General features: G+C 36.6%; 1 protein-coding gene across 1 annotated transcript in view; it reads right to left on the reverse strand.

Annotated features, from left to right (window-relative positions):
- The window catches only part of LOC115419266 (potassium voltage-gated channel subfamily D member 3-like), a 138,504-nt gene that overhangs the window by 11,793 nt on the left and 100,339 nt on the right, over positions 1 to 26,372 (reverse strand). Inside the window, exons 3-4 of the mRNA XM_030133939.1 lie at positions 17,235 to 17,397; positions 2,327 to 2,428 (exon numbers count right to left, since the gene is read on the reverse strand). Of these exons, the coding sequence (XP_029989799.1) occupies positions 2,327 to 2,428; positions 17,235 to 17,397 (265 nt within the window). The remainder of the gene's footprint in view (positions 1 to 2,326; positions 2,429 to 17,234; positions 17,398 to 26,372) is intronic.

Genomic DNA, 26,372 nt, shown 5'->3' on the forward strand with positions numbered 1-26,372 from the left:
CTTCATGCCTCGCAGTATGACGCAAATACCACAGCTTGAAAGTGACGCAAATGCACAGGTTTATTTCAGTGTGATGCTGCTGACAGTCACCGGATGCTGGTTCCAAAAAAATCTGACTTAGCTTCTCCTTAAAAATATAAAGGCAGTGATATTTTCCAGTTATTGCCCCCTGAAATGAGTGTTCTGGTGGTGCTTTCATAAATGACCAACGGGCAAATGGAACATTTTTGATATCTGCTGTGGCTTTTGTTGATGGCAGGTCTCATTCCGAATGAGAATTTTGTAGCCTTTTGTTGATCAAATAAAACACATTTCTTTCCCAGATAAAAACTAGATAGACTTCTAAATAATTATCATACATTGTTCATGGGTTTGTTTATCATATGTGACTGTGCATAATCTGACCAATCACCCAGCTCCACTATCTCATCCAAATATGGTAACTATAGGAATAATAATAAATTACAGCTAAATCAGATGTTCTACATAGACTACAAAAAGTGAAAAAAGTGCCTTCCCATATATACTGTGTGCACAATTACTAGGCAAGTTGTATTTTTGAGAATTAATTGTGTTATTGAACAATTACAGTGCTCACAGGCCAATTTAAAATGTTCATAGACCTCCGACCTGAATGCTTAATAGAGTAAAAGTGAGGTTTTGGCTTTCATATGAGAATATCTATGTCCACACAACTATTTAGCAACCATTAGTGTGCAGAGTTATTATGCAAATAAATGAAAAATGAAAAAATTCCCATCTCAGTCATTTATTTTAATCTGTTATAGTGAGAATAACAAACAACTCAAAATTTAGAATAAATAAATAAATAAATAAATAAATAAATAAATACAACATGTGCATTGTTCAGTGGTGGTCGTATTTCAGTCTTTCTCACTTTGACTTTGTCTCTGACACCTGAACATCTTCTACTTCTGGACATTGTAGGTCAGTTTTTGTTTTGGAACAGTAGTTTTGCAGATCATTGTGTTCCCGGTAGTTTCCCTCTTGATTCTATTTAAATATTTTGCTGTTAATTTGTGCATTTTCTTCTCTTCGCATACTTTGTGACCCTGTTGACTATTTACTATAAAACATCCAATAATCTTGTGGTCACGCTTCAGTAGTTAAGCTGTTTCAAGATTGTTTCAACTGTCGAAAGGAAACTTACAATTTTTGACTTTTCACTGTTAGTTAAATTCCTTTTTTTTAAATCCATTTTACCTGAAGTAAAGAAGCTGCCTAATAATTCTGCACACCTTAATATAGGGTGTTAACATTTTAGGCCATGCTCTCTACTATTATACAAATATATATCACCTAAGAATGATTAATTCCAACACGAAATGAAATTTATATAGTTTGGAGTTGGAAAACTTGTATAAATATGATGGTATGGTCAAAATATTAATTTGCCTAATAACTGTGTGTATAGAGTAGTTCACATACTGTCTTCTGCAATGTCAAACTATGGCAGTAATCCCACAGCAGAGGAGCAGCAAGAATGAGTGGTGGCACTGTATGCAACTAAATACATCAGTGATACATATACTTAATGTATAGACAAAGCTGGTCTACATAATGCCAAATAATAGACAAGATCATAAAAACACTCCAACTGTTTATAATAAAACCAGAAAGGATGAAAACTTCATCTTTTCATCTCAGGACAGCAGAGTAAAGCAGGTTTTAGAGTCCTTCATTGTCTCATTCTGCAGTTATATATTAAAGCTTGAACCACCTGCTGCTGTAAACATTTAATTGCCACTTGAAACAACACAACAGCTCAGTATAGAGACAAACTCTATTGTCTAAGGGTACCAGTGTTACAGATCTAGAGTAAATCAAGTGGTGCGCTGGATAAATTACTAAGAAAGAGACTGCTCACAGCATTTAACACTGGTAACACAGAAGATTGGCATAACTCCTCTGCTATCACCCCTTGCCCTGTGTAACTGCAGGAACAAAATGACTGCAACTTCTGTCGCTCTTTTATAGCCTCAAGATGACTTTTAAATCATCCCTTGGTTAATTATGGGAGTAACTGTTTGTCATTTTGTGTTTATGCTGATGAGATGTGCACAGATGCAGATGCAGATGCAATGTTGCTTTCAACCTATTGAGTTGCAATGAACTGAAATAATTAGTAGAATGGTGTTTGACAAGGTGTGATGTGATTAATCTCTCATACTAAATTACAATCTGCTAACGTTTCATGTCGTTTTTAATGAATGCACATTTGTGGCGGTCTGTGAAATGACTTCCTCAGTAATCACTGCACCCACTTTGCTTTCTAGCGTTTGGGAGGGTCAGAGGTCTTTCTCACCGTCAGCTCCAACAGCTCGTTGATAAGTCCGTTGCGTTTGCTCTGGAGGAAAGCGTTGGCGCTGCCCGACTTGGCTATTCTTATCCTGGCCAGTCTGGCTTTCTGTGCGGGGGAAGAAGAAGAAGGGGTCACAGCATCAGACAGGGTGGGCGGTAGGTCAGAGAAGATGACTAATATCTTATTTAATAGTGGGAATCTGCCAACTCATCACCCAAGCTCTGTAGTAATCTTCACAGGTACTACTCTCCTATCACATAAGTTATCTTTTTTTTTTTTTTTAGATTTTTTTTATTTTAAAAAAAGGATTTATTTTTTTTGTATTAAAAACTCTAAGTGCATCTATAAAATAAAAGCTAAGTGGCCTCTTTGTGTGTGCATGTGTGTGTCCGGGGATCAACACAAAATCTGGAAGTTTGGCATACCTATGTATTTTTGCTCAAGTAACAGACTAGTGAAAATAGTAAGTTGATAAGACCAATATTTTGGGAGATATTAGTAATTTTGTAATCAGAATCGCGTTGCTGTGGCCAGAACACTTTGGCAGTGCACACATGGTTTACTGAACTAGAGGTTATGCTAAAAAGGACTGATTCGACATCCTTATTCACATAAAAGTATTTAAACTAACTTGTGTCATATAAATATCATATAAATAATATGCAAAATATTTTTTAACAATTCTATCTTTAAGAAAAACAAAACTTTATCCTGAAAATACCAAAATGTACATTTTTTTTCAATATGCAAATCAGTTTTCAATGTCACCAGCAGAACACAAAACATTGTTATATTTCACCTCTGCCCATTTGCGATTGGAGAAAAAAACTTGATCATTAATACAGTTTTCTGCTGAAACAGCCTTCATTCTTCTGAGACATTTTTATAGATTTTATAACCTGGCTGCAGGGCTTTTGCTCCCAAACAACACCGAGAGCTTTACTGAGGCCAAGCTCTGGTGCTGGTGGTACGACCTGGCTCTCTTTCTGTGTTTTAATTAATCCTGCTGGTGCAGGGAAGGAATTTAAGTCAGGGCTCTGTGCAGACCACTTACGTACTTTTCACCCCAAACTGGGAAAACCACAACTTGTTTCTCACACTGACTATTCCCACAAAGTTAAGTGTGCATTATAATGCAAAAGTTCATTTCTAACCCAAACTATGAAAAACAGCCTCAGGCCAACACTACACATAAATTCAAGTGATGCATACAAAGGTTTGTCCTGCCTTGCTGTGTTAACCCTTTCATGCATGAATTATGAGAACTTTAATCAAGATTTTTTTCCTGAGTGTTTTTATTCCTCTTTATGCACAAAAAAACCTATATGATTTAATTTTTTTTTTATGAACCTCTTTTTCATGGAGTTCCAGAAAAATGTCCACTCAGTTGGACACCATGCATTGAATTTTTGAAGCAAAGAAACATACATTTACTGACATACTGTGTGAAAACTATAAAATAAAAACATTTTTTTAGTGTTGCTAATCTGATGTTTTCTCACATTTTGACATACTCTAATACTAGTTATTACTCACTCACTCACTCACTCACTCAAGTTTTTGTTTAAAAGAAAAATCCTGTTAATTACAATCTATTAACAATTAGCAATCAATTTACACTCAATCATTACTGCAGATCAGGTTTATCAAGAACAGCAAAGTTATAGTAATGGTATGAATTGTAGTGTATGGGATGGTGTATAAGTGTCCGCTGTGTTGGCTCATATGGAACTAAAACAACAAAATCCATGAATATATAAGAGAACAGCTTTGAATAGCTGTCCACTATAGTGACCACTATGCATGAAAGGGTTAATTAAGTTTAAAGCTGAAAAATTAGGGAAAAAAGGGTTAAAGATGTGATTCTTGCTGGGGGTTTTAATCACTCATCTCCCTTATGTGTGGAGAATGTGACCTGTAGGCCTTGGCATCCACACCATCTAACACCACAATTTACTGGGATATATTGCGACACATTACCCAAATAAGTAACATAAATGTTATGTACAGGGTGGGGTAGCAAAATTTACAATGAACATTTAGTTGTTTTTTCTCAGTAGGCACTACGTCAATTGTTTTGAAACCAAACATATATTGATGTCATAATCATACCTAACACTATTATCCATACCTTTTCAGAAACTTTTGCCCATATGAGTAATCAGGAAAGCAAACGTCAAAGAGTGTGTGATTTGCTAAATGCACTCGTCACACCAAAGGAGATTTCAAAAATAGTTGGAGTGTCCATAAAGACTGTTTATAATGTAAAGAAGAGAATGACTATGAGCAAAACTATTACGAGAAAGTCTGGAAGATACTATTAAAGAAGAATGGGAGAAGTTGTCACCCGAATATTTGAGGAACACTTGCGCAAGTTTCAGGAAGCGTGTGAAGGCAGTTATTAAGAAAGAAGGAGGACACATAGAATAAAAACATTTTCTATTATGTACATTTTCTTGTGGCAAATAAATTCTCATGACTTTCAATAAACTAATTGGTCATACACTGTCTTTCAATCCCTGCCTCAAAATATTGTAAATTTTGCTTCCCCACCCTGTATATGCCACTACAGAAGTGCAGGGCATGAGGTGCACTCAAGTCTGACTCCATAAGCGAATTATAGTCTCCATAATTAGTTATAATGTCAAACTTTACAGCAGAAATAAACGTGTACAACGTGGTACAAATAAGGTTTTGATTCAGTTTGTGACACCTGTAAAGGAGCAATTTTGTATACAGCTCACCTGTTTCCACTATATCAATATTTTCACTTATGCATAATAAAGGATGTGGCCACTGAGACTGACAGGTGAGTGAGTGAGTACTGTCTGTTTCTGTTCTGTGGACATTGACTAAAGTTAGCTCAGCTGATGAAGTTACCTTTCAGGTTTTCTTATTATCTCTTATATGTTTCTCTTATTGTCACTCATGAGTTTGAGCAGCAGTGACAAATTCAGTTACAATCTTAAGTTAACGTAAGTTATGATTTGGGTGAAAGTGTATTCTTTATACTATGTGGATTTTCCCAACCCCCATGAATGTCTGTTCCATGTCTGAAATGAGTCAAAGTTGACCTTGAGCTCCTGTAGGTCATGTGCTGACTTAAACACCTATAAAACCTATAACTGATGTTTCAGGATCATATTCAATACACAAACCAACAATTCACATAGATGAAATGCTGTGGATGCCACCACCACCACCACCATCATCATCATCATCATCATCATCATCATCATCATCACCAAGTGTTTGCTCCTGGAGGATGCTATTGGGTATCTGTAAATTGGCTTAAGAGTCTGGTTTAGACCAACTCTAAATGAAAAGTTTCTTGAGATAACTTTTGTTATGATATGACGCAATACAAATAAATTTGATTTGATCATTTTCTTCATATTCCCTCTCCACACTGTACACACACACACACACACACACTTTAAAACGCATTTTCAAAAAAAAAACTTGTTTTGCATCCTAAAATAATATTCATGACCAGAGGCTCAAACATAGAGGAAAAAAAAAAAAAGTCTTATTAAATATCTACATAGTGTGGACGGGGTTCGGCTCTACCCTTTTAGATTTCAACTTGTAACAATAAATGATTATGTAAAGCCTCAAATTCAACAAAGTGTAAGTGACTACTTTTTGCACGTCTCAACATGAAGTCCCTGAGTTTGGCTGTATTTGTGAAAATAATATAAAAAAGTTGATCCTCTTGAATCAGAACTAAGCTTTAGTTTGAGCAAATATAAAAGACGCACAAAGCTGAGTCCATTTGTTGGTGTCGTCTGCCATTGAATGAGACACAAAGCTAAAGGCTTTACTGCTTTGCACAGTATTAGCGCTGAGTCTGCCCAGAAAAGGCTAGAATTGTCAACAACACAACTGTCCACTGAACATAAGAGGAGCTACTTTTTAAAGCTTTTATACCAACATTTATTGCTCTTTGTCCATGTACCAGATGGGTTAGAGCAGACTTGTGTTCAGCTTTTTAAAGTTCTATCCGTCTGTCCATCTACAGTTATGGATAAATGCGATCATCCAAAGAAACAGCAGTAACTGAAAAGAGGGAGGGCATCTGATACAGACAGACAGACAGACTAGAAATGGAAGAAAATTGCTTTGGGAATGTTTCAAAATAAAAACACACACGGTGAGAGATTTCTTTAACCTGGTCCTGCTGCTCTGCTGTGGCCCCCACCAAATGCATTTTAGAAATGTGAGATAGGAAGAGCAATATCAGCCGCCCATACTTGAATCAAAAGTAATGGAATTAGTGCATCAGACTGAGGATATCTGCAATGGTGGGATGAGAGCTGCAAAGGCAGATGTAATAATAATGTTTGTGAATGTATGTGTGCAGTATGTGAAATGGACAAAAAGTAGAGCAAAGAGAAAAGACCCGCTTACTGCTTCTTTCTGTAGAAAAGTGAATGGATCTGAAAGTAAAAGTCCTGTCTTTTTCTGCCTGCTTTTCTTATTGATCAAAGGTTCATACTTGACGCATGGAAGAGAAAAATACAGAAAGACTAGCTCTGATATCCTGTAAGAGTGCTGAAGTTGCACAGGCTCACGCGTGTTTCATCTGTTCTGACGGTCATCATGCCTCACATTTCTTCCAAACTTTCTGTAATCTGATGAAATAGATGCTGAATTTGGTGAAAGTCCTACCACTGGGAACAAGTGGATGTGGATCAAATCAGTCTGAAACACATTTAAATGTTTAACAGGGCAAGTCGAGCACAAGGAGACGAGATTTAGACTGGATATATACACTGCATGGCCAAAAGAAAGAAAAAAAAAGTGACAGATGGAATGATTACCCATCATGCCTAGGGCCTATTGTACAAGCCTGTGTTATGACCTGGGGTAGCGTCAGTTGGTCAGGTGTAGGTTCAGCAATGTTATGTGTTCAATAAACATCCCTGTAGGCAAGTAGCCTGACTGTGTGGTGCATATTATATAACACATATAACACGACGTATAACACAAGTAAAACAAGAAAAAAGTGCCATTGTAGCTCCTGTGCAAAAATGTATTCCAGATATGTACAGATCCTGCATATGTTTGTAAGACTATATGCAAGTACTTTTTCCCGAACCTATACACATTATACAAAAAATATTCCTCTTTCTTTCTAAAACCATTTTCTCTGTAATTTATGTATTATGTTTTTTTTTTTTTTGTTTTTTTTTAATAAAATTGATCACATCATGTAGTACCAAGGGATATGTGGTGCATAAGATGGCATCTCTGACCTTTTGACCCTTGACCTGTTGGCTCACCTTGTGTGCTTAATGTTTTTAATGTTTTATGCAAAGCACTTTGAATTGTTTTGTACATGAAATATACTTTACAAATAAACCTGCCCTGCATTTACTCTGTACATGTTTTCTCTAGAAGTGATTTATTGAAGAGCAATGCAGCTATAAACAGGGTACGATTTGTCAAAAAAAGACAGAGTTTTTTTTTTTTTTTTTTAATTATAAAAAAAAAAAAACAAGTACTCAACAGGCCTAATTCTTTTTTAAGTTAACGGGCTAAGGCTAAATATCACAGCGTGATACTTTTATATTTTGGTAAGGCTGTTTGAACTATTTGTTCAATATTCAAAGAAAAAATGTCCATCCAATATAAAATATAACATCATTTTTAGGAACTTAGTTCCCAACAACAGCTGGATTTCAATAAACATTACTCAATTAGGAATAAACAAAATGTGTTATTAAGCATTGTTTAGATCTATGCACAGTGCACTGACCTTGCTGTATTTGCTGTATTGAGGAAAACACTTGCCTTGCGACCACTCAATTTGTGAACAAGCATTCCTTTTACTCTTTTTATTTGCAGCCTTGCTGGTCTGCTGAACACACTGCACCAACTGAAGGACATACATGCTATAAATGTTATTTTACTTTCATGAGAAACACTTGGACTGGAGCCTAATAGTTAATGGGTTTCATAGGTCATGTTCAGACCTGACTTTAACATGCATTTTTCATGATCCGATCACAGGTGAATCGCTTCCTTCGCACCTACCATTAGAATGTGTCTCTTGATGCATCTTGGGTGACCGGTTGTGATCAGATCTCACCTCCCTGCTCTGTATGCAAATTAATAAAGTAATCTAATAGCCTGAGCAGGGCTAGGCAAAGTTTTGATTTCCTGCATGACAGGCTGGCTTTATAATGGTTCTTTGCAAATGCATCACAAATAAACACATTGCCTCAGGAGTGTATAAGAAACGATGGGATAATTTGCTGTATTTTTACTCTGCTTCTTAATATTAGAAAGGTAAATAAAATAATTCAATTACAATTCACTGTGCTATTCAAAGGCTGCAGGCAAATGTGAAGGTGAAATGTTTACTTGTCTGTTGGGTAAAACTTCAGTGTGAGATAGTTTGTCAACATAATTGAGCTAAAAATCCATAATTGCCTTTCAGCAAACTGTAACACAAGTGTACTGAGAGGAAAATGAGACTTAGGATTCCTCTGGATTGCCTTAGCAGAAAATCACAGGATAGACTTTTGGGGGATGATCACATGTGCTTCCAGAGAGGCACAGACCACATTCAGAGGTGATCCATTCATCCCTGAATGTAGTACTCATTGGATTGCTTAGCATTAAAGCTTGTCTACTTGTCTGGGTCTGAACAGGGCCATATCGGGTGTTTTTGTTTGATTGGATCTAGTCACACAACGAAAACTAGAACTAGAGTCACATTCAACAAAACTATGCAGGTTGGAAAACCCATTCATGTCTCTGATAACATTACTTTCAGTATGATCTGAACAAAACAGTGTTATTTCAGTGTGAAGCAATTTTATAGAAAGAAGAAAAAGACTCTTCCAAAAATAATTGGCTCAGACAGGGTCATGATGAAGCATTTCATGGTTTGAAGAGATATTTTTTAGGGCAGATTACACTGAAATTATAGACTAACCAGAGACAGTTCAGACAGTTTTAATTGGCCTCTTTCCAAAACCATAGTGATGATGGATTCTTGTGATTTGACTTTATTTTTTCATCTGTGGTCTCTTTTGCCTAAACAGTTCAACTCCATATGCTCCAACATTAACACCAGACGCCTTTAAATCTGCTGTGCACTGAGACCTCCTCTCTATTATACGACTTCCCTGTTCTTTGAGATCTCCTTCTTGTGCTGCTACTCCACTATCCTGTCCTACCTCCTTTGTCTTGTTTTGCCCTCATGTCACGTTCAAGTTCTTTTTTTTTTTCCTCGACAACCTGCCATCTCTCAGCGTGGCTCCACTTGACTTTGCTGTCCCATTACTGGTGTGACCTCAGTCCATTTACTGCTTCTGCTCTAATACTCTGCACCACTGATTTGTACCGGAGTAAAAAAAAAACTGAAAAGATGACTTTTTCTGGGTTACTTCGCTTAGTTCTCATCAGGGAGTTAGGCATGTTACTTATCAAGTTTTGTTTTTCTGGATAGTTATGTTTTGTGGGTGACTAGGCATAAAGAAAAGACATTGTACTGACACACACACACACGCACACACACACACACACACACACACACACATTACAGTGGGACTATCATTAAATCCAATTTAGATTTCGCCTTTCTATTTTCTGTGAAGCTACGATGGGTACATAAGGGGACCTTTTTTGTAAAGTCAGACCCAAGATGACTACATAATTGTAATGGGAGCCTGGAGCAGCCTGTTGTTAGAGAAGAATGAAGACGAATGAGTCCTAGAGAGGAAGGGAAAGCTCGGAGAGATGAAGTAATAGAGGTTGGGAGAACAGATGAACATGGTTAATATGAAACAGATCTCCTGGTTTCCCCTATTTTCCTGCTTTATTCCTTTGCTTCCTTCTCTGCAGTGCAGACTTGGGAAATATAACAAGGCCATAGCATAGTCTTTCTATGCATTTGTGACTAAAAAACATGTGCACAGAACTTTTACTGATTAAATAAAAAATACAATCTGCAACAGTTTAGATAACTGACTAGGGATGTAACGATTACTGGTATAAAGATAAACCGCGGTTAAATTCCCAACGGTTAGTATATTCCGTTGAAAATCTAATTATCATTAAAACCATGTTCAATCACTGATTTGATTATTGCTTATTTCCTGGAGAAGCAGCAGCACTCCAGGCGTGCATGCACAGTTTGCAATGCTTGGCCTGCGAAAACATGGCTGAAGACAGCTGCACGGACAGAGCTTCAGAGATCTGGGGATAGCGGGCTCCGCTTCAGTGTGTGTATAAGTACTTTTTGAACATTTTGAGGACATTTCAACAATGCTGCGATAAAAACGATAACCATGATAATTTTGGTCACAATAACCATGATATGAAATTTTCATATTGTTACATCTCTATAACTGACTATGGTTCAAGTCGTTTTTCAAGTGAAACAGCCAGAATTTTTCATCTTTTTAAATAAACACTGGATGCTATTTGCCATATCTAATCTAGTCCAATCTAATCTTTCTAATAAAATGAACATTCTGGGGTTTTAAATTGGTCATTGAATTACACAGAGCAATTTAAATGCATAACCTAAGGTTTAGAATAAAAAATATGACATTTTTATCTGGATTATGAGGCACCTCATAATTATCTCACCTCATTATTCTGGGCACATGGTGTACAACAGAAAACTACAAGTGAACTTACTAAATTAAAGTCCAGTATAAAAGGTGATCTCTTCATTTGCTCTGGTAAAATGTCAGACTTTTATTTGTATAACTAACAAGGTTACACCTACAGTGTTTTTGATTATATATATGAATGTCTCATTGCACAGATGGGATGTTATTCATAATAATGATTCATTAGTTTGGCCACATAAAAATGGTAAGTGTTGTACTTTTGTTACAGACATTTTTCAACAGATAGATAGATAGATAGATAGATAGATAGATAGATAGATAGATAGATAGATAGATAGATAGATAGATAGATAGATAGATAGATAGATAGATAGAACAAAATTTCATTGCATGACTCTCAAACACAATATAAAAACAAATACCGTTCCAAATCTCGAATGTAAAAAGTGCTGTGTGCATACTGTTAAAGATTGGTTTAAAAGCCTAAAATCTTTTTAAAAGTCTATAAAATAGTTCTAGCAGTGGATTTTTAGTGTCTTTCATTCCCCCGTGGGTGTTTGAATTCCTTTATTGAGACATGCAGGGTTATGATGCATTCCAGGTCAGACAAAAACAAACCAGCTCTGATGAGTCTATATGGTTTTTCCAATGCAGAACTCTAATATTGAAACTTACAGTCTTAGACATTTTTCAACATATTTAGAGTAGTAGTAAAATTAGAATATTCATCTTAGGTTGTGAAGATTAATGTTCCACCTGCTAATCGGTCCACGCCCAGTAATAGGCTCTTGTGGCAGCGTATGAACTTTAACGTCCTTCTGCTTCAAAGGTCGTGTTTCTGTTGGTATCATGTGTTGGCCATATGGGGGATACTTTCTTGACCTGCTTTTCTGATAAATGCCCATAATTGATATAACATTAGTCTATATTCCAGAGATCAATTGTTTATAGCTTTTGCTATTTGGTGGGCCTATCTTAGAAAAATTCACCCTTAAATCTCTGGTGGTTGACAGTTTTTAGTGTCATTCAGCAAAACTACCATAGTTTCCTTTCTGCATATTACAAGTCAAATGGTCTAAAACAGGGGTGTCAAACTCATTTTAGTTCCGGTTCCACATTCAGCCCAAAATGATCTCAAGTGGGCTGGACCACTAAATTAATAAGTCAAAAAGTAAAATTACATTAATAAAACATTTACATCTACAAAGTTACCTCAAAAATCTGAACAACATGAACAACCTGAAATGTCTTAAGTGCAGTTTTAATAATATTCTGCCTCGGTTTATCATTTAAGCATGTGCATTACAGCAGTGCATCTACAAATACAACATTTAGTAACAGGCAGAATATTAGTAAAATTGTATTTCTATTAACATGTTTCATGTTGTTCATATTTGTTCAGGTTTTTCATATTTTTTGTGAAAGGATTGTTTGTAAATGTAAACATTTTCATATCATTTTACTTTTTTTTTTTTTTTTAATTTACAGTAAAACAGATAAAAATTTGAAGTTGTCATTATTTGTATGCTATTATCATAGTTTTTTACTGGTCCAACCCTCTTGAGAACATATTGGTCTGTATGTGGAACCTGAACTAAAATGATTTGGACACCAGTGATTATTAATATTGACTGTAATTTTTGCATTTCACAAATTCATCTTATGGGCCGGATTGGACCCTTTGGCGGGCTGATTTTGGCCTGTGGGCCGTACGTTTGACCCCTGTAGTCTAAAAGAACATAATACCTCTTTATACTGCTATAGTTTGTGTTTTCAGGTTATAGAAAATCTACAAAATCTACAACCTGAAAAATACAACACGATGCAGACTTTGGTTATTAACAAGTATTAAAATACATGATTAACAGCTATAAATATTGATAGATGATCATATTCTGTCAGATGCAACTTGGAAATAGTTTTACTGCTCTACTCTATGCCTCAACAGTAAAAACTGGAAATGGGGGTTCGCTTTTCGACAACAACATGAAAGGTCGTACATCTTTATATTTAATCTTTTGATTTGGTGGGAGCTGCAAATGGAAGGTGTATTTTCCCCTGATTTCAGATCCTGTAGCTTTAATCTCTGTTGTACATTGCATTAAACGTGTAGCATTGTCAGTTCAGTTTTATTTGGAAAGTGAAGTTAGATTTTATGTATCTGATATATGAGAAAGCATCTCTAATATTTAAGATTAGCATTTGACCTCATAGCTCCCTGTTTTGTTAACACCTGTACTTAGGCTTTCAATCAGAAGCTGGTAGATATTATAGCTGTGACTAATTCAAAGAGTTTTCTTTAAATATTTCTTATTTATTGGCATTAAATATGTTGCTCCTCCAGCTTTTAAAAAACCCATGAATACATTTTGACCCTGAACTTGTAAGCCAGCATGAACCACAAGTCCTTAAAAAGCATCAAAGACAGGATATTTTACAACTCTACTCAACTGATTCTTCTAAAGAGGCCACGTGAGATCTTTTTAAGCGTTATTTATTTATTTTTTTTAATATTAATACTCTTAAAATAAATGCTACACTTTTATCTGATCATGTCTGTTTAAATTAATCAAATGATAACCTCACATTGCACAGAGTGCTAATGGACTGATACACTATATACATAATTTGTTAAATAAATAGGGCCAGTGTTGGTCTTAGTTTGTGGGCGTAATGCATTTCCAGTAAGAGAGACATTGCTCCATTATTACAGCCCTGGGCACATTTAAAAGCCATTGACAGCTCCAGTTATTGTTGCTGACTTGTTAACTGTTCTAGTGCATTTTTTTATGTTGTTGTGCCTCTTTTCATGTTTGACTGAGTGCTCTGTGTGAATAATGAGTGTTGTGTTCAGGGCTACTCTGACTGGCTAAGGACAAAGGCACTCAGAAGTGGCTGTTAGCAACTGGCCCGCTTGTAAACGCTTCAGAAACGGACTGAGGTCTTGACCTGTAGCACCCCTTTTCCACCAAAAAGAACCTGGTGCTAGTTCGGTGCTGGTGCTAGAGCTGGTGCTTAACTGGTTCCAACCTGGCACCTCCAACGAACTGGTTTGCTTTTCCGTAGGCCAGGAGCCAAGCGGAGCCAAGTCAGAGCCACAACATTACGTCACTGTACGTCACATGACCGGTCAGGATTCTTTTCAGCTGCCTGCTGCGTCCAAGTTGTCTTTTCTGGTCCCTATAGTCCTTCTTTAACTTCTTCAGTTTGCTCAGAAGCTGGTCCAGCAGCCATCTCTCTTTGTATTTTTTCGAACACCAGCTTTGTGTGAGAAGCTCCTTCCAACTTGTCTAGGACTTTGGATGAAGACCACTGCTGCTTGTTTTTAGCGTCTATAATTCATTCTCTTTTCAGACTAAAACCTGCTGGTTGTACTTTTAAAAATAGTGGTTCATAGCTTTTGTTGTTCTTGTTTTGGTTTGTAAGCCCCACCCACCGATGACCGATGATGGGGGTCATGTCATCGGTTCTTTGCACTGGCCACTGTTTTGCCCAGCTTGAAGTTGGTGCTTGACTGGAACCTGTTTGGAACCACTTTGGAACTGATTTGGCCAGTACTTAGGTGATGGAAAAACAAAGAACTGGTGCTAAGTCAGGCACTAGCTCCAAACCAGCCTTGGAACCAGTTTGGTGGAAAAGGGGTATATGTGGCATAACAGCAACATCTCTGTCCTCAGTCTTTTTTTCAAATAACTGATAATTCTTGAGTTTTGTATAAGTGTAGAGCTGTAGATAGATTGCTCCACAGGTGGTGCAGCATACAGTAGAAACTAGTCAAATGTTACTCCTCTGACATAATTGTAATTTAACAGCTCAGTAAAGTGTTTGTGAATTTAGATCTCATCTAATGAACAGTCTGTTTCTCCTCACATTGATTTAATAGGATGGTTAAACCCCAGAAGCTGCTAACCTTAAAAGAAATTCATTAGTTTAAGTTTTTACTGAAGACTTTTATTGTCTCTTCATGGCCTGAACACAGTTTTACAACAGCTGCTAAGAACAAGCCAATAAATCCTACAGGGAGAATTGTATGGAAGCTGCAGACAGCTGTGGTTGCAATTACCTTTTTTTTGTTTTTAAAAGCACTTATCTCAAGATCACAACATAAATTCTATAAATCATTATGAACAATAAGAGGAAATAACTGTTTGTTCTCGAGTGATAATGGGTTATTATTTCACTGTCCTGAAAAAAACAAACTTTATTACTTGTGATAACTGAACAAAAAAGAACTCTTTAACTCAGTGGTTCCAAACTTTTTTTGGCTTGTGATCCCATTTAAACATCACAAATTTCTGGCGACCCCAGACATTTAAAACAGAGACATTTTTTTAGCTAAATTTTATTTGTTTTTTATCATGTAATGGTTTGCTATACTATGTTGCAAATAAACATTAATTTTAGGTGACATTTAGGGTGTATAAACTATATTATTATGGATGGAGGCAGAAAAGCCAAGTGTAGATTACTGCACAAAGTGAGAATTTTATTTTCGTTAGTCAGGATATGTACAGTCAGTCCAGCTTGTATTTACAAGGCTGACAATTAATACTGAACAAACAAGAACTCAAACTATGAATTATGAAAGAGCTGCAGCATCTTAAACCAGCCACAATGAACATTTGAAAGATAAACAATAACAGCGCTTCAGTTTCAGCTTTACTGTTTGTCATGTCTTCTATATATTGTGATTGTTTCTATCAACTCACCATATATTTTTTATAAGTAAGGTTTTTCTTCTTTTATCAATTACTTGAAATTTCTGGCAACCCCATTTGAATTCCAGGTGACCCCACGTGGGGTCCCGACCCCTAGGTTGAAAAACACTGCTTTAACTCATGTGTATTGCTCACTAAACTCCATTAATGTTGCTTTAATATTGTAAATGTGTCAAATTTCTTTCTCTTTTACTCTTAGTAGCTGTTGCTTGGCAACAATTGATCCATGCCAGTATAAACATAATAAAATGTCAAAATGCGATTCAATAGACGGGGGAACTTTTAGGGTCTAGTGTGAAAAAAATAAATTTTTAAAATTTGTACATTTTTATTATATGTCATAATATAAGCTAAGAAAAACAAAACATAGTTTTCCTACATTGTTGTATAAAAGGATTTAGAGTAAAATAACCAATATATCATCTCTCAGATGCAGCTGTGCACCCTTTTATGTGTTGTTAACTCTAAAAGATCTAATGCTTTTGTGTATTCATTTTTTGGTACTCTGAATTAATGCAGTAGATGAAAATATATAAGAAAGGACTAGTGTTCTTGACATAAAACATCTGATCTCTAGACCAAAAGTAGCATGGGTCAAAAGTCACCACCCATATCTTCATCATTTCATTGCTTATTGACCATATGTACACTACAAATAAAAAGTTAAAGATATTTTCAATTTTTGGGCTACTTTTTTCAGTTGGGATTCTTGCACAGTGCTTTTTACTTTTTTGTGTGTGAATTGAACACATTTTTTTAATGGCCAGACATAGTTTTATTTACAAATGGCAAAAATGACCAAAAAAATGACAAAAAAAGACATATCCTTAACTTTTTGTGTGTAGTGTAAATCCAAAATTAATTTGACAGTGGACAGAATAAAGGTGTACAGTAAGAGGTTACATAAAACCCACTTGTGTGGATGTAAAGCATATATTTCATGAATGCTTTTTTAATGGTTACCAAGGATTGTTACATCACCTTGGACTAATTCCAGGCTTTCCTCCTCAATTAGCTATCAGCGGATGCTCTCTAACTTAATAACACTCTTATCTACCACCATGGAAAGGTCAAGCCCATTTGGTGAGTGTAGTGAGAGGAAAGCTAGTGTTTGGTACTTAGATCTGAAGTGTGTGTGTGTGTGTGTGTGTACATCAAACAATGTGGTTGTAAAGGGCAAAAAACTGTGTGTGTTGAAAAATGTGGGAGGATGTAGGTTGAAGGGCAGTAATTTTGCAGTAAAGGCCTGCAGTCCATAATTGAGGTGAATTCTGTTCACAATTACCTTTTTGTTTGAAAATGTGTCTTCTGTACTTTTTATAAAAAAGAAAATAATATGTCATCAAGGTCTTTGAATGTGTTGTCATTACTTAAACGATCACAATAAAAGACCAGAGTAACCATTACTATCCACCCACCACTTTAACCACGAAATCTCATTAACATAATCACATCTGACTTTGACTTTTTACAAATCATGAGTGTGCATACCAATAGTTCGGCAATTTGCATAGGTTTTTTAATACACTTTTTATTCATAAAAATGACCTTTAAAATTTTTTTTTTGATGTGTGTGTTTTAATGGATAAAGATTTTTACCTTCTGAGCACGGCGTTTATCTGCTCTTTGGTTCTGGTGGTAGATGCGGCTGAAGTTAGAAACAATTACAGGGACGGGTAAAGCAATCACCAGAACTCCACTCAGGGAACAGATGGAGCCGAAGATCTTCCCTGCAATCGTCTTTGGCACCATGTCTCCATATCTAGAGATGAGACCAACAGAAAGAGAGTGAAGGGTTAAACCTGAGATGTCGATATATATTTACTGAAGCTGTTTCTGTGCGCATTCCCCATTTGGTCTGGTCTACAACACAGAATTATGGTGGACAACTTCACATGATGATGGTGCAATATAAGGCAAATGAATAATGCTAATGAATGAACGGTTCGAGGTGCCTATACATGAAGGAAAACATTATTATGGATCCAGTTGTTTTTTCTGAAATAAAAACCAGTACCCAATCAAAAAGCAATTGACTTCACTGATGGTGAAGCATCCTTGATAATGAACCATTAAAGACCTGTCAGTAAACAGCTTTAATTTAATAAATTCAACAATATATTCTTTGTTTATTATTATAAACACTACTGTTCTCCATCAAAGTGAGAATGTTCATTTTAGAAGCCTGATATTGACCAATATGCCAAAAATGCAACCACCATTACAATGAAAAAGAATAAAAACTATATCTAAAGGATTCCTCAGTGTCATAGCGGAGAGAAAGAATGGACTCACAGGCACGATGTTGAAGGGAGTAAACGAGTTTATTAACACAAAAACAAACATGAGGAGGGAAACACAAAACCTGGGGTTAAAACATCAGAGTCCGCAAAGTAAATCATCGCAGTGGTGAGAGTCCAGGTTATGGGAATGAGGTGAAAGTCCGAGAGAGTCTATGGAGGGCTGTGGCGGTCTGTGGAGGAATGATCTGGAGCAGAGGAGCCCCTTATATGGGCCCCTGATGGAGATGTGCTCCGGGTGCAGGGCCAGATGGTGATAACAAGTCTGAGGGACGGTCAGCGGCAACACAGGAGTGCACTCTGACACTCAAAATGAAAATTAAAATACCCACTATTTATGCAAAACTAATAAAACAACTAAGTGAAAGATGACCTACAAATAAAACTAACTGCATTTATGTAACAGAGTCAATTCTTTCGCAGCAATGTATATATATATATATATATATATATGATATTGTGTATTGTTATAATTACACAAAATCTGTTCATTTTATTTTCCTTTCTTTTGGTTGGTACCTGACATTGTGGGCCTCCGGGTCAGTGTGTGGAACTTTTGGTTTGGGTCTGTTCCCCAGCGAGCGATTTACAGTGTGACACTGCGCACTATAACCGGAGTTTACGCGCCTTTGCCTCTTCCCTTTTGTTCTGGACTTCCATGGGAGAGGTAAGCAGCCGTACAGTCTGAGAAGTTTTTTTTGGTTTAGCCTCTGTTAATTTAATTTTTTTTACATGAACTGGCTAGTTCAGGCTTTATGAGGTGCTTATAATGTACTTCAACACATTTCTTTATCATTTGGTTTGTGCAGGAGTATGTTTTACGGGGGTCGCTGACCGGAGGTTTTTGTGTTTTTTCACTTTTGTCAGGTATGCTATATTTTGTTTTAATAATTTAATGTAGCCCTTTTGTTCTGGATTTCCATGGGAGAGGAGTATGTTTTACGGGGGTCGCTGACTAGAGGTTTTTGTGTTTTGTCACTTTTGTCAGCCAAAGAAAACTAAACGGAGACTGCCTCCAAAGACGTATGTGCGGGTCTCGTCATTAAAAAGAACACAACGCAGAGTCCAACACCACCGGTTACATTTATAATAAGGAAATGCATAACACTAGGGCTTTTATTTATAGAACTTGTTTGCACTGTAGTTTTGTCTTTCATGCTATATGAATATTAAGTGCCCTCAACATTCATAATCCTTGTATTAGATCCTATCTGACAGATGTGAAATACACTCAAGCAAAACTCCTGCATATTTCAGCCAGATGATGAAAGACAGCACCTGAAATCTCAACTTACTCCACACTTACATGGGCAGAATTTCATGAGAGTGATGCTGGACAGCTATCATGTAAGCATTTGTCCTGTTCTTTGCTTCATTTTTTCACATAATGTAATTTGTTTCTGGTTTTCAGAGGTCTGATAATTTGATTACATGGGTGAATAGGTGCTGTAACAGGTGGGCAGAGGCACAGAGATAGGACCTGTGCTATCTATGTGGCTCAGACTGGGCATAACAAAGCCATGTCAGGGGGATCCGAGGCCTGGAGGAAGCCAAGTTTGACTGGCTGGCATGTGCTGTGGGCAATGAGGGTGTGTGGTGGAACAAACTGATATAAAAATAGACTTCTGGGACAAGCTTGTACAGAAGAGACACTGGGATTGTCTCCTACAGAGCCCAATGATGTTGAGTTTGTGTTGAGAAGAAAATGGCAACAATGTCTGGTGTCATCATTTTTAAAAGAATAGGGAAAAAAGAGAAAAACTCTAATTAGAAAAGACTGAAGACAACAACTGAGAAAAAACCCCAAAACAAAACACAGAAACCAAATAAGCCTAAAGCACAGATGTCAAACATATGGCCTGCGGGCCAAAACCAGCCTGCCAAACGGTTCAATCCAACCCATGGGATGAATTTCTTAAATGCAAAAATTACACTGAAGATATTAACAATCAAGGATGTTAAAATCATTTTAGTTCAGGTTTCACATTCAGCCCAATATGTTCTCAAGTGCATTAGATGAGTAAAATACTATCATAATAACCTACAAATAATGACAACTCCAAATGTATCTCTGGTTTTTGTATAAAAAGCCAAATTACATGAAAATGTTTACATTTAGAGACTATCCTTTCACAAAAAATGTGAATAACCTGAAAAAATATGAACAACATGAAAAGTCTTAAGAGAAGTAAGTGATATTACACTCAATGTGCTACCTGTTACTAAATGTTTTGTGTTTTGCAGATCCACTGTGATCTGTAAATTGGAATGCACACACGTAAATCCAGCCACCAGGATTATTTTTCTTAAGAAATTTCAGGTTGTTCATGGAAATTCAAGTTATTCACAGATTTGTTTAAGGATAGTTACCTCCACCAAGGAGGTTATGTTTTTGCTGGCGTTGGTTTGTCTGTCTGTTTGTCTGTCTGTCCGTGTGCAAGATAACTCAAAAAGTTATGGACGGATTTGGATGAAAATTTCAGGAAATGTTGATACTGGCACAAGGAAAAAATGATTAAATTCTGGTGGTGATTGGGGGGGCACAGGGGGGCCCACTGATCTGCCTTGGCAGAGATCTGCACTCTCTGAGTGCTTCTAGTTTCAAAATTTAATACTTTTTTGTACCAAAAAACTAAATTATTTCTAGGTTATTATACAGTTATTTCACTAGTCCGACCCACTTGAGGTCAAGATGGGTGTAGGCTATGTGACCCCTGAAATAATATGGGTTTGATATCCCTGGTGTAAAGAGAGACTCTGCATAGAGGACTGATTGCAGAACCCAAGTCCATGTTATTTTGTCAAATGTCTCTTTAAAAGACTAGTTTGTAGGATCTAGGTGAATACTCCTACATCTCGAAAACATGTATCACAACCTATGGTGATACCAAATCCCCTATGTAGACACTTTTCTGCTAATGGATCCCCCCAAAAATCTAGCGGTTCTTTGAAGACGTGATCCAATGCTCATTTTGATCCTCAAAGTTTCACTTAAACACCCACACTTGCCTTTCCTCTGTTCCCTCTGTAGCCGTTTGGCCTCTTCCACTCCTCTGACTTTCCCCTCCACTGCTCTCTCGACACAGTGAGTCTCTTGACAGGTAAACCCCATGCACCACTGACCACTAGGCCTCTTGAGGCCCGCTCCCTGCCCAGACAGGGGAGGGTGCTAGTTTTTCCACTTTTCTCTCTATTTTTTTTTTCTTTTTTTTGCCCAAATCTCCCACACTCGAAGCTGAAAAGCACTATAATCGCTGGACTTACCTACCTCCTGCTTACTACCCACAGACTGAAGAGCGGAGGGATTATCACAAACCCAGCCTTCTGCTCTGACTGAATAAATATATGCATAAGGGGAGGATGTGATGTTTCTCAAATCCTCTTGGAAAATTACTTTCTCTATTATTTTTCTTACAAAGTAGAGATGAGCTAATGATGCACTGAGAGCATGACTGGGATCTATTCTTGACAGAAATGAGTCGACACGTTAAAAATGACTAAATTGTTCATACTTTTCTTTCTACAACAGACAGGGTGCTGACTTAATTACAGTCTAATTAAACCACACATCTTAAAGGTAACTGTAAACCAGGGTTACTCATTTCAGTTGTTCATTGCATTTCTCGTAACATAATTTCTAATACCATAAAACACACTGTTTACCCGGCTGTTGGATTACCTATTGATTTTCATTTTGATGAAGATGTGAACAGATTGGATCGGTCATACTGACTACATAAGAGGCACATGTCAGACGTCTGAAAATGTCATTTAGAGAATAGAACAGACACTATTTTTTATGGGCGAGGTAAGCATTCTGCAGTGTTCAGGCACTGAAAATTTCTGGTGATCGGTGTATGAACATTATATTGGCCATATTTCACATAATTGACACCTCTGATGATAGTTTCCATGTCTGAAATTGTCACAGATATAAATCAAATAATCTGCTGCATGATCTCTCTTTTTCACTCTTTCTCTGAAGCCATGAGGTTGAATGAGAGACATGTAATTACTACAACTTTTCACTTTTCATAGAAACTAAATTCATAGAGAAATTAAATCATATTGATAATATATCAAGTTGAAACAGTGTAGGAAGCAGAAATGACAACAGTAGCAGTGACATGCTATCAGTGTGAACCACAACAGGGCAATCTTTATTACCTCCGCCAAGGAGATTATGTTTTTGCCAGGGTTTGTTTGTTTGTTTGTCTGTCCGTTAGTGTGCAACATAACTCAAAAAGTTTTGGACAGATTTGGATGAAATTTTCAGGGTTTGTTGGAAATGGGATAAGGAAGAAATGATTAAATTTTGGTGGTGATCGGGGGTGGGGGGGCCCACGGGGGGGGCCACTGATCGTTAGTGTGCAACATAACTCAAAAAGTTATGGACAGATTTGGATGAAATTTTCAGGGTTTGTTGGAAATGGGATAAGGAAGAAATGATTACATTTTGGTGGTGATCTGGGGTGGGGGGGCCCACGGGGGGGGCCACTGATCAGCCTTGGCGGAGGTCTGCGCTCTCCGAGTGCTTCTAGTTAAACATATGATCGACAGTTCTGTTCAAAAGTCATTGTCCAACATTAGGTTTTTTTGATTTAGTAAAGTTCTAATATCCACACATGCATTTCTCTGTGTCTGTATTAAGATCCAACCTGGATATATGTGAAGTATGTACAGCAGGAAAAACAACATTTTCAGAAAAAAACAGCTTCTATAAACCACACTGGTAGTATTTACTGTGATCTCCCTTTACACTTAACATGTCTTTGACCCTTTTGTTCAGACGATATGAGATTTATTGCATTCATTTTCTTAAGTTTTTTACCAGAAATTCAACATACAGTTTGTAAAATGTTTTCAACTGTTTGTGCCGCTTCTTGTCATGGGGTCAGAGGTCACACTAGATACTGACTTATACCTTTAGAACCCATTTAGTTCAGGTTTTTTTGTGTCTTTTAAGACTGTGCAAATATCTGGTGCACATGGTATCTGAAGAAAAGAGAATGAGAAATAAATGTATAATCATTTCAACCGTGGAAAAACAGCAAAGCTAAAGGTGGACTTTTGCACAGTCCTACCCTTTTCAGAGAGATTATACAGATACAGATCATGCTATTGAAAAAAACAAACAAAAAACAATTAACAGCGCTGTAAAGACATTTCTTCTCAACTAATGTTGTTTTAAATGGCCCATTTATCATTATAATTACAGTATTTTTACACATATCTATGTTCTAACTTACGGGTCTGTTGCATTAACATCAGTTACACAGGTTGCTTCATGAGTTCATTTCAGTCTATTTACAGCCATACTTTAGCATCTGTCTGCAAAAAACGTGTCTGGGTTTAGTTTGTTTGAACTTGCAGAAAGAAATGAAGATATGATTATGAAGAATCTGAACCCTGATGTGTGGTGAATTTTAAATAGATGCATTAGATGATTTATGTTACTGTGAAAATCTTTTTGATTCTTACAGAATTTTGATGAGGCAAAATAGGCTACAATCAGACTAATTAATGGAAACACTGCAGGTTGCAGGTGTATGTACATGAAAATGATGATGTGTTTCATTTATTCATTCACTTTCCCAACTGCTTAGTTCTCCAGAGGGTGACAGAGGTGCTGGAGCCTATCCCATTTACCATGGGGTGAATGTGGGATCATACACTCTGGACACGTTACCAGTTCATGGTAACGTGTCCATGGTGTGTGGCCATGTTTGTTTATTTGATATAGATATTGCCAAAGATTGCAATAATATCAGTCCATTTTATATCAGTTTATTTTTTATATGTATAATATTTTTTGCATTTTGTACAGGCTTGGTTAGAATTTATTTTGACATGTGTAAGGTTTGTTAAGTTAAAAAAAAACGGGGTGAGGGGGTGGGAGTATATAGGTTGAACTTCATCCCGCTCCTTTTTGAATCTGTTTTTTTTCTTTTTTTATGTTTTTCTTTGTTGTTTTTGGTTTTAAATGTTGATATTCAAAATAAAATAAACAAACAAACAAACAGAAAGATACAAAAATGCAGAGCTTCTTGTCAGATACAACAGCACAAAGCATCACATACAGTCTGTCACCAGAAAACAGAAAAAACACAAGAGGAAGACTTCTGTGGAAAAACTAAAAGTGTGAAAACTATATTGCATCTAGATCTACCTAGACCTAACATGAGCCCACACACACACGAACAGTACGCAGCAGCTCAGTGAGCCTGTTTACATGACCACAAAAGTCCAGTCACTGGGAGTGATCAGATAATTGTAATAATCAGATCTAATGCATTTCCATCCATTTAAGAAATGCAATAATCAATAAACCCTGGTTTAGGCGCTCTTGTCCATTATTGGATTTCTTTTGAAGTACGTACATATGTAGTCATGGTAGACTTAAACTTCGTGTTATTGTCTTCCGCTCACATTTCAGTATGTAACTTCCGTTCTCTCTGATTTTAATTGTGTTTACACATGCGCAGACGTAAAAAAAAAACAAAATAAATCAGATTAACCTGTATACATGCAGGAAGACATCAGAGTATAGGGGAGAAATCCAGGTGTGTAAATCTCATTTCTCATAATCAGATTACAGATGTTATCTGATAAAATATATCAGATTATACTGTTTGTCTCTTGAAAAATCTGACAACTCCAGAAATCAGATACTGATCAGAGTATTGGTGTGCATGTAAACAGGCTCATGCAGATACGATGCAGACCTAGGTGTAAAACTTTTCCTCTTGATGTTCAGAAAACTTCTGGCTGCCAGGTTGATGTGCAATGAGTCAGAGATGTGTAAACTTATTAACAAGCAGTGGAGATTTGACTACGGGGCTTGTTGTTACTGTTGCTGGGTCCTGCTCCAGACAATCAGACAAATGTTTCACAGATGTCAACTGATCACAGATGACAGTCTCCAGGCTCTGTCTCAGGATGCTTTGTTGTAATATTGTTTGACATATCATTCTTCCTTTGAGTTAAACATCATTATAAGTCTGATAAAGTGAAATATTTAAAACTTTAGTCTTTTGTTGTGAATGTCAAAAACTTAAGAGATGAATAGACTGGAAATTATGAGCCTTGATACTCTCCATTGTGCATTTCTATTACACTATACACGATTTTATTCAAAGTGATAATTATCTGCTGTGACCAACACTACAATACAAAGTACCATCTAATCAAAACTCAGTTTTACCTTCACATTTTCAACCCTTTTTTTTTTTTTTTTTTAATGAATAATAAAGTCTATTAATTTTATGTTTAAGATCAGAGTGAAATTCAAGCACCACAAAATAAGTTAGAAAATAAAAACTGGAAGAAAAACTGGTGAAGGAAGCTGCAGTGTAAAATATCAAGAGTTTGAAAATCCTTTCATACAGTTAATTCCAATTAACCAACGAGTCAGTGGGACACAGTCAGCTGATATCAGAAAAATATCCATTCGTTTATGAATAATGCAAAACACTGCAGGTCAAGGATGTGCTCATCACTCAAATAAATAGAGACTGCACAATTTGCCTCAATGATAAGATGACAGCTGTTAACATTTCTAATTGATGAATGAAACAAACAGGAAAACAATGACTTGTACACACAATTAGCTTGAAGCAGTTAAGTATCACGGTCCAGAAACACCAGCTGGGCTATAAGTCATATTTTTGAGGTAAATACTCTGTAGGCATTCATTACTTTGGTCTTTCATGCACCACAGATGGAATACATTTCCTCATTTTCGCTTCCCTCTTTTGCCCTACGTGATGTATCCTATCCAATTTCTTGCTTGTTTTGTTCTTCATTAAAACAATGTCTACTGTTGCTTCCAGAACACTCCGAAGGAACGGCGTGCCCCTGATAAATCTGTGATGGGCACCAAATAAAACTGAATGGAATTGGACATGCTGCACCGGAGAGGCACCGAGAAACCAAAGCAATTGTGATTTGTGCTTACGGGAGGTCGAATTGAAAGCTGCAGACTCCATTATAAATGTGATGAAGAACATTAAAACTGTTATTACATGACACCTACAGGATAAGCGTCATTTTTTAATCTTAAAGCCCCACTGTCACCCTCAGTTTGACCGATGATAGGGGGGGAGTTACTTTGCAGTTTGTAAAACACCCTAAAGTTTGAAAACCAATAAATGATATTTGATATGTAGGTAATCAAACAACATAAATAATCTTCAATGTCAGAGAACTTTCATGCGCAGAAAGAAAGAACAAATTGTAAAAAAAAGAATCATTTTCTGCTAAAATATCTAGATCATACAGGACATCCAGGCTAAATAGGACTTATTTATTTGTGGATATAGGTGACTGTCCATGAGTGAAAACATTATTGTGAATCCTGATACATTTCCTGAGATTGATCGATCTATCTATAGCCAAAATAAAAGCCACCTTGCCTTCAGAATTATGATCTTTTTTT

This window comes from Sphaeramia orbicularis, chromosome 5, assembly GCF_902148855.1.
Source record: "Sphaeramia orbicularis chromosome 5, fSphaOr1.1, whole genome shotgun sequence".
Taxonomy (NCBI): Eukaryota; Metazoa; Chordata; class Actinopteri; order Kurtiformes; family Apogonidae; genus Sphaeramia; species Sphaeramia orbicularis.